The 13,776-nt window shown below is 30.2% G+C and overlaps 1 protein-coding gene across 1 annotated transcript in view; it reads right to left on the reverse strand.

Moving 5' to 3' along the window:
* Positions 1–6,681: 6,681 nt before the first annotated feature.
* Positions 6,682–13,776, reverse strand: part of LOC117166989 — a 92,893-nt gene continuing 85,798 nt past the window's right edge. Inside the window, exons 2-3 of the mRNA XM_033351514.1 lie at positions 11,458–11,598; positions 6,682–8,751 (exon numbers count right to left, since the gene is read on the reverse strand). Of these exons, the coding sequence (XP_033207405.1) occupies positions 7,524–8,303 (780 nt within the window). The 5' untranslated portion in view covers positions 8,304–8,751; positions 11,458–11,598 and the 3' untranslated portion in view covers positions 6,682–7,523. The remainder of the gene's footprint in view (positions 8,752–11,457; positions 11,599–13,776) is intronic.

Raw genomic sequence — 13,776 nt, forward strand, 5'->3', positions numbered from 1 at the left:
TATTTAAAAAGCTCATTTAACTTGTTTTAGGATCATTCAAGATTCAACAGGAAAAAGAAACGTGGTTACAACTATAATAAAAGCAGCATATCTGATTCTGGCACACTCTATGGTAATGTCTGTAAACCAAAGACCTCTTGTTAATGAAACTAAGTTTTAGTTTACTAAGTTGCTATAGTTGAGACAAAAGTATGTTCACCATTCTATTAATAAGAAATCCTTATCTATTTAACTGGATTTATCAAACTCATCGCAGAGTGCAGTACAAAGAATGGAGATACACTTAGTGCGCATGGACAAGGTGTTACCTGCATTTTCTTTAAGTATTTCTTTGTTGTTATTTTAAAGCTGTTGCGCTCCTTTTATTTGCACATACAAATGCCACACAACATACGATTCGGATGATATAATCATTGAATCCAATATTTTCAGTGCCTACTTGTCTTAACTACACTATTACTGTATCCTCATCCTTCTCCTCCTCCTCTACTCTTTCTTATTCTTCTACATACACTTTTGATAGTTTAGTTACCTCGATTTAAGAGAATACAAGATTTAACAGGAGAACCGTGGTTACAACTATATGAAAAGCAGCGTACCTGATAGTGTCGCACTCCATCGTAACCTCTGTTAGCCAAAGAGCTCTTCTTAATCAAACTAAGTTTTCATTTACTAATTCTGTTAACTTGAAATCCTGGCCCCTTTAAATGGGCTTATTTAACTACAATTTAAAACAAAATGTTAGTTCTAAGAAAACCCAAGATTTTCAGCTGTTATACATAATAGTGCATTTTAATATACGTGTTCAATACTTCACTTGAAATGTTTGATTCGCAGTATCCTTGCATTAGATATTATTGTTTCAAGTCAGTAAATTGAATCTTTTCAGCAGATCACTCTATTATGTGAAAGATGATTTCATCGTTTGTAGCAGTCAACTCTAATAATTATGCACCTGATTTATTTCATAAATACTAGCAAGAGCATTCAAATTATTCAAATTATACGTTTTTCATCTCAAATAGTTGATGTAATATTATCATTACAGGGGGCCCAACCTGGTCTTAATTGCTAATAGTTTATTTTGCATCCTAGCTATATCACTATAAAATTCTAAATCTGTTACAGTGATCTACTGTATGCAAAAGGATCTCTTAGGAATCTGTTCGTATTTTTGGAGTTACTCAATCGTAAAGCCTTCTGCACTCTTACAAAATTATTTTTGATTTAAAGCATTTTTTAATACGCACCTCTCTCTGTATCTATTAATGTATCTCCCTCTTTGTCAAATTGTTCTAGATGGTTCTTAGTTATAATCATTACATGCGGATACAGTTTTTTAATATCACGAAACGTAATGCGTCATTTAAAATAACCTTAAAGTTGCTTACGAAAAATTGCACAGTAAAAATTAATGATGATGTCATTAGTTTTAGAAGATTCTGGAAACATAGCACGAATCATTGCATCTGTAGAATATCGGTAAGGTAGGTTTCTATGGACTGGTTTTTATGATCCCTGAATTAAATTAGTTATCTAGAAAGCAATGTACCATCCTCGATTTCTATAAAAACTATATTAACTTTGGATTGTTTAATTTGTATAAACTATATTAACTTTGCATTTTAAAAGTTCCAGAAAGCAGATATTCACTGTGTCATTTTTTATAATGTTTCATTCACAGTCTCCTTGCATTGAATATTAATACTGCTGAATTTATTTTTGTTCTCGGTCTCCATCTCTCTTTCTCCCTAAACTATACATGCTGCATATCATTTAGCATCTTTATCTATTAATATATCCCCTCTTTGTCGAAATATTCTACAAGGTGCTAAATTATAATCGACACTTCTAAAAACGTTTGAAATATAACGTCGTTCTTCATGGCTAATAGTTTATTTCGCATCCTAGTTATATCAATAAATTCTACATCTGTTGCAGTGATCCACTGTATGTAAAAGGACCTCTGAAGAATCTGCTGGTATTTTTCGAGTCTCTCAATGGTAAAGCCTTCTGCAATATTACAAATTTGACAAAATTATTTTTTTAATTCAAACATTTTTTAATACATGGCTCTTTCTCTCTCTCTCTCTCTTTTCATCTATTTTTCTCTCTGAGGTATACATGCTGCAGATGATTTACTGTCTCTATCTATTCATATATCCCCTCTTTGTCGAAATATTCTACGAGGTTCTAAATTATAATCGACACATCTAGGCACGTTTGAAATATAACGTTTTTTCTGTTTAAAAAATGTAATGCGTCACTAAAAATAACCTTGAAATTGTTTACAAAAAAATGCGTAGTATAATTTGATGAAGCCATTCAGAATATTGTGGAAACATAGCACGAACCACCACAGCTATAGAATATCGGTAAGGTAGGTTTCTATGGTCTCTGATAGTAATATGCATCTACCTTTTTTTTGTTTTAGAAGATTCAGGATTATAGAAAAAGAATTTTAATGCTAAATTAGATCATTTTCGATTTCTATAAAGACTATACAGTAGCTTAAGTGGATGATTGAAAAAAAATTCAAATATTTTATTATATTTTGTATTTCTCGCTCGCTTGCTACTTGATACGAGAATAAAGCGACAAGGATCCCTGAGCATTTGATTTACCTTATGTAATCCTATTATTATGATTTTAGATACCTTTCTTGCGCCTAAAACATTCAATTGACTTTGAATATTACTTTATTTTAATTTTCTGGGTGATTCTAGACTACAGAAGTTTTTAGTTAAAGTTCTTTTGAAGTATTCAAAAAATATTTCTTCGATTTGCCACCCTCTCATGTGCATGTGAAATAAACCATCTACGTCATCATCTTATATCCCGAGCGGCAGGTCAGCTATCAAAGGGGATGATCATTCACCACTCTGTACTCTTCGACTCAAACCGGTTTAAACTTCTCAGAATTGTATTAACAATAACAAGCAATTATATTAAACGATAAATTCATGAATATACAGGAAATATGACACAACTTACATCATCATATCTTCTGGCGGCTCACTTATCAGGGGATGACCACTCATCGCCTGGCACGAACTAGCACTCTTATCCTGCCTCACACGGATGCACACCTTATAACTAACATAGATGTGAACTCATCCATAAAGATCCAGACTTCATCTTACTTATTGCTATTCGTACGGAAAAAAGTTGAAACATGGCAACACTGGAGATAAGGATTCTTGGAACTATGGTGACGTCATCAGAATGGAGTTTTGTTTACCGAGAATTGTTCAACATCATATAAAATGTGACGCCCATGTCAGCAAATATCAAAGGGGAACGTTTAATTAATTTAGTTCGCATTGATAAGGATTCCAGGAATCGACGATGACGTAATGAGAATGGAATTTTGTTTACCGAGAATTGTTATAATATCCCGAGATTGGTTGCAGATCTTGGAAATTTTCAATGATGCACCATTGCGATAAATATTTAATACATAAAAAAATTATATTATTTTGGGGTGAAAACGTTGAAAACTGTGATTCGTAAGTCAGCACGAGGAGCGAAACCAATCTTACATCCTCCTGCACTCTAGCCGCAAATTTGCTATTCATACGGAAAAAAGTGGTCCACAACTCCCCCTACCTATTTATTTAATTGCACTGAATCGCACGTAAATTTAGAGACCGGAATTACTTTCAATTGCAGTTTTGCAACGAAATGTTCATTCATTGGATAATAATATAACACAATATTATTAAATAATTATTGTGCCTAATTAATAATGCGGAATAAAAGTTGTTATTTAATATTTACCTGAGGACTATAGTTGAATAAACATTGATTGTTTTTATGAGAATAAAAAGTGACTTCGGATATATAAATGAACAATATAATACAATTAATACTTATCGAATTTTGTTGACTCAAAGTAATTATTAGAACTAGTATTCAATGTTTAAAGTAAAATAATTAAATTGGAAAATAGTAGAAAAATCCGCTTGCTGTTAAAATTAAAAATTCGTGAATTATGTGAATTTAATAGTATAATAAATAAAAAAGGTGTAATTTCTACTTATTTAAAATTAACAGAAACTTTTTTCAATAGCAAAATTTAATCTAAATTGACAAAATGAAATGTAACAAATTTTTAATAATTTTTTAACTTCAAAGGTTTAATTAGTACATTAAAAACAGTGATATGGGTGAAGATGTTATTTTTCCAGAATAAGAATTAATTATGTAAATTACTGTGGGTGATAACAAAAGGAAAACCTTGAAGCAGGTACAAGTCATAAACAACAATAACACTCTATCAAATAAGCGCATTTTTCTTTTTTATTCATGTTCATTTCAGAATATAAAATTTGAAATAAAACAGTAGGGATAATAAATTTGAATCCTGTACAATAAATAATTCTAAACTATGAACATTTATGATTCAATTCACATGAAACAGTGTTTAAAATCGTAGAAATTTGAAAATTTCTGATAAGAAAAATTTAGAATAACGTTAATGATAAATTCAACTATTACTTAAACCTAAGAAATAATTATTTTATGCTGTTGAGCATTTAAAATGACCCAGGTTTAGGTTAAACTGATCTTCAAAATTAAAGATTTAAAATGAAAAAACTTTCAATTTTCAGGAGGTATTATAAACCAGGAACTTTTTTATTAAAGCATTAGAACATATGATACCAGAAAAAATTTTAACATTTAGTGATTAAACTTGAAGAAGTATCAACGTTTAAATTTGGAGTTTCGTAAGATGAAGAATTTCAAATCTCGTCCTGTTCGAAATAGGAAAATGTGAAGTGTGAAAATGTTGCAAAATAATAAAAAATGTTTATTATACAATTAAGCAAACATTTGTTTCTTGACCTTACATGTTATATTACTTAATATTTCAATTTAACCTTTAAATTGATTGGAAAAAACATTTTCGTGTTTATTTCATTTTAAGATCCCTCAAACGTGTTTGGATATTTACATATATACACATTTTGTGTTGCAAAGTCAAGAACCATAACTTTGTCTAATACTTCGGTAATAGGTATAAAAACTTTATCTTTCGCACATCTAATTATGGAAATGTGTGGCAGTGCACTAGGTAACTCATTCCCGACCATCAAGTTCTCCATTTGTATTTTTGTGACGAGCAGATAACACCTCCTCAAGTATTCTAATGTTGTCAACAATTTGAACGATGCTTCCAGTTTTAAGTTCGACTACAGTATCATTAAATCGTTTCGCACGATAATAATTTACGCTGTGAAGAACCTAATGGTTGTATATACATTTATTATATATTTTTTCATCAGGAAAAGTGTCATAATTGGAAATTTTACCCTTACCGAAAAAGACCACATCTTCAGTGACATACGCAGAAGCAGTTTTTTTACTAGTGGAGAATAATGGTTCTATATATTTGTTGATAAATCAGTCTCGACCTTGTATTTATGTTAGATCACTCAATCAGTCGTCGATTGGAAAGGTCAGTTACAATAAAAACAGACAAATGTTAGTTAAACGTTTCGGTCCTGAGTTTGGACTCTCTTCAGTAAATATTTTATTATAGTCAAAATCTATAAGACAAAATCAAGAATTGTATAACATGAAAACAAATACGATAAAAAATAAACAAAACAGAAAAAGGGAAGTTTGAATTTTTAAGCAATAAAATAAAATAAGTTAATGAATTAAATAAAATAAGAGAAATTACTCAAATTTGAGCATTTCATGGTGCGAAAAGTTTGTTTACAAAACAGATTAAATAACAATTAGATGGTTTACATTAGTTAAATAACTGTGAAAGACATACCTTTACAAAAAGTTCATTCCAAATATTTTAAGTCCGAAAAACATAACATTAATGATTCAATATATAAAAAATAAACTTATGTGACATTTACAGGCATGATAAGAAGTGAAATTTATAAAAATTGTTTTAAAATATTTCTTTTTTATATTAATTAAAAACATTTTTCCAGGTTGGCAAGATTTTAAAGACACAACCGGTCGCCAACCTGGCTCAACGTCTACTGAGGAAACAAACAATAAAAGCGTAAGCTGAAAAGGCAATCACGTAATGAAATCTATCCATAAGTAATTCCAAATGCAATTAAAACCAGCAAGAAAACAGGAAAATTAAAAATGAAAAAAAGAATTAAATTTTATTTAAAATGGTTTTATAGATTTCCGGGAAATTATTCATTCCATAGCGTAAATTATTGGCAACAATTTTATGTTTATTGATAAAGTAATTTTCAATAACTTTGCGACGAGGTTTGTTTTTCTCATAAGCTAAAATGTGTGTATTGCCAAAGTCGAATTGGTGACCTGTATCTAAAAAATGTTCAGTAAGAGCTGTATGATTGTTGTTATTGAAATTGGTTATTGAATATTTATGTTCTCTATTTTTAGTTTCCAATTTTCTTCCCGTTTCACCAACGTAGACTGCAGTGCAATTTAAGCAGTTGCATTTATATATTAAGCCCGTCCGTTTGAATTTTGGAAGTGGATCCTTTAGGTCGGAGAAAAACTTTTCAGAGGTTTTGATTGGTTTAAAAATTGTTTATATTTTATGGTGACGTAAAACTTGTTCAATTTTTTCAGATAAACCTTTGATATATGGACAAACAGTGAAATCTACAAAATTCTTCCCTGGTTTTTTATTATTGGTAAGAGATTCAGAATTATAAAACGTAAAGTTTCTTTTTTTAAACAGTCATCAATTAAATGTGAAGGGTATCCATTGTCTTTTAAGGTATCTTTAATATGTTTGATATTTTTGGGCCTGAATTCTGGATCTGAAATTCGGAGAATTCGGAAAAACAAACCTCTTACTACACCAATTTTATGGAAGTTTGGATGAGATGAATTAAAATTTAGATATCTGCTCAACCATGTTTTCTTTATAATAAGTTTTTAAATTTATAATAAGTGGAAGGGAAGTTTTGACTATATTGCATTTATAATGCAGCAATTTGAATGAATTTTTAGACATTTGTTGGTCAATGCCTTTCGTACCATTTGCCAATTGCTTTAACGAAAATATGAAACCTTTGTAGGGAAATGCAGAATTTGCCCATGATGGCCCTGAATACCGAACAGACTGTACAAGATGTTGAGTCAAATGTATATTAAATCGCATTAATGGGGTATCGCCTAAGATCTGAAAGCTGTGTACAAATTCGTCGAGATCATTTTCACACTGTCGAAGTTCGCCTTTCGAAACGATTTTTTTTAGTAGAATAAAGATGCTTCTTACAAAAAGCGCATACATTCGCAATATTTCGGATTGAATCAAGTCCGTGCAAATAGGAAAACTAAAAAATAATAGCCAACCCTTACAGTGAGTCGCTTTCCATGCTCCCCGCTCTGAAAACTTGTAAGGTAGCCTGTGATTTCATGAGTTTGCTGAATTGCCATTAATCGCTCGTCGATTATTTTTCTAACTGAAAGTGGTAATAGTTTTAAGTGTTCCCATAACTCGAATGTTCTTTTGGCAGAACCTGTAACAGTATTGTGTAAGTATTCAATGGGAAACCCCCAGATCATGTCAAAAGTTGAAATACGTCTCCAAAGTTAGCTTCGTGAAGCCTTAAAACAGGCTTCTTAATGTACGGAAATTTTACAGCACCATCAGCATGCTTTCCTCGAAGACGACAGTAGGAACATCCGTAAAACGCATTATATTTCGCTCTATTTTGAATTACTGGGCGAGCGGCTGAATCTATCGGACAGCATAAAGGTGCAAATCTTAGTTTTATTTTTTCGCCATTCTCGATAATCTCGACACCGTCCGTACTTAATTCATTGCATTCCTCAACAAAGCTGTCTAAAACTAAATTTAGAAGTGCATGCGATGGTTCTTCCTTTACAACCACAACACTTGCTAGTAAAATAGTTTTGAATCTTATTTTCGGTGGAAAATCATTTAAAATTGCTGAATGTGGCCAGAATCCAGTTTTGGCATTATGAGCGGGTGCTCCGTCCAAGCTCATATTAAAAGACAAAATCTCCGGATCATAACGCATTAGATTTTTGTGTAACTTACCATCCGGAATGTCAGAGATATATTCTGAATCGTGAACAACGTGTCCTAATCTTAGTGCTTCTGATAAATGCTTTCGAACATCGAGTCTTTCAAGTAATGTTTCAAGTTGGTGCTTCAGACTTAACTTTACAAATAAATTGGAAGACGTAAAGCTTATGTCGAACATCTCCTTACACTTCCGACGTAATACTGAGCAGTTCTTAAACTTTTTTTGTTGAAGAATGCAATAGAACGTGACAAGCTGTGCAATAAAAGTGATAAATAATAATCTTATCATCCGTTGGATCAAATGCCATATTAATTTTATGATTTCTTATACTCAAATTAGCAAATTCCAGTCCTGCCAACATCTTTAAAACATCAAAGAAATATAATCTTTCTGTCTGTGTCTGGTGGAATCTCAAATCAAAAGCTACAGGTGCACTAACAACTTGGCCGACGTTTAGCCCGGATTTCTCGAACATTACTCGATTATCATTGCTTAATTTATGATGTAAAGAGTGCGAACCAACAGCAAAAAATCCTGCGTAATCGGCTGAAGACGCTTGTCCTACTTCGTTTGATTCCGCCAAGTTTTCCTGACATTCACTTTGCATCTTAAGATGCAACGGGTTCAAAATTCGTGTCTTGAACAATTTCATCTTCACAGCTGATCTGATTTTCGTCCACTGAAGTCTCACATACTGTATTATTTGTTTTAGTTTCGGTACTGAATTCTTCAACCGCTGAAATGTTAAAAATGCAAAATTGATGAACTTGATTAAAAGGTATAGAATGAAAAGGACTTTACTTCAGGAAACAATACTACTTTGAGCAATTAGATTTTTAAAACTGACTTCTAAAAAATGTAATTGAAAATAAAATGCCATAAATCTAAAATTGTCTGGTTTTTAAAGTTTCCGTTGGAGCCAGTTTAATTTTTCATTTAAGTTTTCAAATTACAATTATTTAACTGTAAATTATTAAGTGGATTATGTGTGAGCTACGTGTGAATTTTGAAGAATTTACATTTTAAAAGAGATCGTTTTTTATGTTATTGTACCATTCATCAAAATTGCAAAGTATCCGATTTTAACAATATTCTCATTTAAATATTCAAGTTTTAAAAACCTTCAACTCTTAAATTGGACACTTAGACTTAATTTGAATTGGAATTGAATATTTTAAAATACGTAATGTATGAACAGAATGTCTACCCGACGGATGATTTCAAATTCAAATTTGGATTTCAAACGAGTTTTAAAGATTTAATGATACTTCCAAGCATTTTAAAAGATTTTTGATTTGGAAAAGAGAATTTTGTAAAACTATTATAATTCTCAATTTTTCTTAGAATCAGATAAATTTTTCTATGATTTGTTTTATTTCAATAAATTAGGAGTAAAATACAGTTTGATGAGAACATAGTAAAATTTGTTTGAACCACTGAAATATTTCTTAACCAAAATAAAACTTTCTTTGACTCTGAAGAAATATTTTTGGCGTTTCAAGAAACATTCGTCCAATTGAATTTAAAAACTTAAAAATTTTAAGTTCAGCATCTTTAGAATATTGCATTACTACTAACGCTAAACAATTTAATATGAATTCGACACGTTTTTACATTTAAAATAAAGTATTCGAGCTACCAATTCCAAATGATCCTTATTGGATTGTCATTCTAATATATCCATTTATTTTACCTTTGAAGCATTTTTAGAAATGAAAAATTACAAATATGAACTATGAGCAGTGTGATCTTCAGAAATCTTAAGAAATAAACATGTGACAATTTAAAAACATTCCACGCTTAGAACTTTATAATTAAAATCTTTCAAAATAAATAATTTTTCCAAATACAATCTGTAAAAGTTTCAAGTTGAATTAAGCATTTATAATCAAGGACTCAAATTTGGAATAGTACAAAAGTGAAAAATTATAAAATGAATAATTAGAAATGAAGTATAGTTGCAAAAAACAAAAGATTGCCACTCTATCGTTTTCTATTACGCTCTTTCATGTGAGCACATAGAAAAAACTGAAAATGATTTAAAAACATTTGAGAAAACTTCAAACATTTCTGATCTGGAACAGAGAATTTTGGAAAAGAATTATAATTTAGTTGGAACATCAGATCATTTTTGATCATAACAATCGAAACTCTGATTTAGAACATAGAATATTTTGTAAACACTTATAATTCCGAATTTAAATCGAAATTTTTTTAGATTCTCTTTTTCTGCATTAAAATTAAAACTAGCATCCAATATTCTCGTTCAATCTAAAAAATTCTCTGCTACAAGGTAAATAATTATTCTGTCACAAAATGTCCAGGCCTAATATGTCAATTAGAATTCTTCACGGAAATCCCATCTCACAAAGTTTGAAGTCAAAATAATATAATTATATGTACAGCATTTTATATTGTAATTCAGAAATATGATAACACCCTATTTCAAAAATTTGTAAAAGTTGTTTTGATAAATACCCTTTTTCATCAATCAGAATTTAAATTATTTTGTCAAACTCCCTATTCCATGTCATTAATTACCTATTCGAAGCAAAAGTATTATTTTTTTACAAAATTTTCTGACCCAAAGTCAAAATTATAATTCTTTACATTCTTTTTTTATATTTAATTTGTTCTTTACCCCCCCCCCACTCTAAATAATAATCTTTTTGGGAAAGATTTATTTACATTTATTTATTATTCCTATAAAAGATTATTATAATTTAGAAACATAATAACTCCCTTTTTCTAGGAAGAGGCAATTTTGGAATTTAGACGAATTCTTAATTAGAACAGGGTTTATTTTAAATCTTTTCTTCTAAATCAGAATTAAAAAATGTTCAAAAATCTCCGTTCTATGTCAGAAATGCTCTGCTTCAAGTCAAATAAGAAATATTTAAGACATTTCCTGGTCTAAAGTCTAAGCTAGAACTCTCAACGGAAATCCCCTGTCCCCAAGTGAAAATTATAATTCTTTGCAGAAATTTCCTGTTCCAAGTTGCAGTTACATTTACTTTTAAAAAAGCCTGCTTTCAGTCAGAATTATATTTATTTAAAACATTTCATATTATAATTCAAAAATATAGTAACTCCCGTTTTGCAATATTTGGAGCTAAAAACTTTTTATTCTGTCACAATTTTATTTACAAAAAAGAAATTTTGGAATTCAAACAATTTCTGATGTGTAAAATAGATTATTAAAAATCGATGGATTTCTTATTTGAAAAAGGGTTTCTTCTGTAAGTTCCTTTTTTTAATAATTGTAATTTAATTTATTTGATAAAAATTCTTATTCCATATCAAAAATTACCTGTTCCAAGACAAGGTTATATTTCTTCACGGAATTATAAAAATAAATAAAATATTATAATTCTTCAGGAGCATTCTTTGTATATTTAATTTATGAACCTGAAATGAAAATTATATACTTGTAATAATTTACCATCTTCAATATTATTTAACTCCAGCTGCAGCATCGAGGCAGTGCCCTTTTTTTGCATGTTCGACGTGTATAGTAACATCCAGCATCTTCGTTAAAAGCTGGATCTAATTGTCTAAAATACAATCGCTTTCCCTTGATCATCTGCAAAATTTTTGTTATATATGCATTAATATCTGGTTTATTCATGAAGAGCTTATATGAATATGAATCTTTAATGATAAAGTTCAACTTTTAACCAAGAGGTTTAATTTTCAATTAATAAAGATAAATTGCGAACAAAATAGTTCAATTTTTAACCAAAGAAATGAATTTTCCAGCATTGTATGAATGATCTACCAAAATAAGACGAGCTTTCAACAAAATATATTAATTTTTAACAAAATTTTTGAATTTTAAATTCGAGAGGGCGATTTATCTATAAAAAGGACGAATTTTCAACCAAAATATGATTTTTTTAAAAAAAGTTAATTTTCTGCCAAAAAGTTAAATTTTCATTAAACCAACTTGTTGGTTATAAAACTGGTATAATTTGAAATAAAAAACTTAATTTTCTATCGAGTAGTTCAATTTTTTACAAAATTGCTGAATCATTAACCAAATTAGATTAATGTAGACCCAAACAGTTCCATTTTTAATAAAAAATGATGAATTTTCAACGCAGATAATTTGTTTTCGGTAGATAAAGACAAATTTTTAGCAAAATACATGACTTTTCAATAAGAAAGGAGCAATTCTTAACTAGAAAATATTAATTTTTAATACAAAATATATATTCAAATCAAGGATGAAATGTTTACCTTGTTAGTTAAAAAAAATTAATTCTTATGAAAAAAAAACGTATTTTCAATAAAATACTTACATTTTTAACAAAAGTGTTCAGCCTAAAAATGACTTTTTATCCGCAGAAGATTAATTTTCTAAAAATAGAATAGTTAAATTTTCGAGCAAAGAGGTGAATCTAAAACCAAAAGAATAATTTTTTACAACGTAGTTCAACTTTTAACCAAGCTTCTGAATTCCTAACGAAACAAGATGACTTTTTAACAAAATAGTTGCATTTTTTACAGAATAATAAAATAACTATTCTTCCACTGAACCCCAGCCCCTGTTCGAACCATAGTTTTAAGCATGACCCCCCCCCCCATATAATTAGTAATTCAGTTTACTGACGACCCTTTAAAGTTTCGATTTTTATATTTAATGAAATTATTCTTTCTAGTCGCAACGCCTACAATGAAATTTGTTGTTAATGGTTTCTTTTTTTGTCAAAAATTCTGAACATTTGGAATTGAAATTTTCTTGACTTTCAATATATATATGTGTGTATTTATGGGTTTTCGAAGAATCTTAAACAGGACGATTTTTAACGACTCTCGGATATGACGCAGTCGTAAGTCTACCCCTACATTATCTTGTATTTTACTTAACAGTTCCGTGGCAAATTTGAAAGAGAGCGGTCTCTTATATACTCGGTTGGAGAAAAAGCAAAATAGAAAATTTTCAATTTGGTATAAATGCACCTTCTTAAAATTGTTCTTCGATATGCAGTTACTGGGAAATCCGGAAACGTACTTAAAGATAAGTAATTCATAGCAATTCATTATAATTTCACGATAAAAGAAGGAAAACAAAGGAAATTTAAACCTACAAACTAAAAATAACGCCGAGATTTTGAACCGGGGGAGGGGGGCTCGTTTTTTATTATAAATTCAAAGATATAGGCCTAAAATAAACACACAAGAAAAGGTATATATGTATATATAAGTCTTTGGTGACGGTCTGAGGAGACGGCCAGATACTAACTTCCATATATCACAACGCTGCTGAAGGCTGGTGACCTTCTCAGCATGAAAACAAAAACACAAACCCAAGACGACTCTTGGTTCCAGTTCTACTTCCCGCCATCTCCCAACCCTCCCTTATTAACTGAAGTTTTTGGTGGGACTGACGTTAGAACTACAATTTCGACCATATGACGATGTGATACTTAACTTTCACATGATTTCGACTCAGAAAATAAACTTATTGCATAAAGGTGTTAGTTGGGTGTATAATCTAAACAATGAATAATACAAAATACAAAATAGCCTCGGAAAGGACTGGAAGTTTTAATGACAAAAGGCATGCACACGGAAAATCTAAATGTCATGTTTCAGGCGACGAATGGAGACTGGGTCTTTGGAATGCTAGGGGAGTAAATGATCTCAAGGTAAAAGAATGGACGTGAAGAAACTAGATATTTTATGCGTGCCCGAAACAAAGAAAAAGGGATGCGAAACTAAAGACATAAAAAACGGCGTGTTGAAAGGCGGATTTGAA

This window comes from Belonocnema kinseyi, chromosome 2, assembly GCF_010883055.1.
Source record: "Belonocnema kinseyi isolate 2016_QV_RU_SX_M_011 chromosome 2, B_treatae_v1, whole genome shotgun sequence".
Taxonomy (NCBI): domain Eukaryota; kingdom Metazoa; phylum Arthropoda; class Insecta; order Hymenoptera; family Cynipidae; genus Belonocnema; species Belonocnema kinseyi.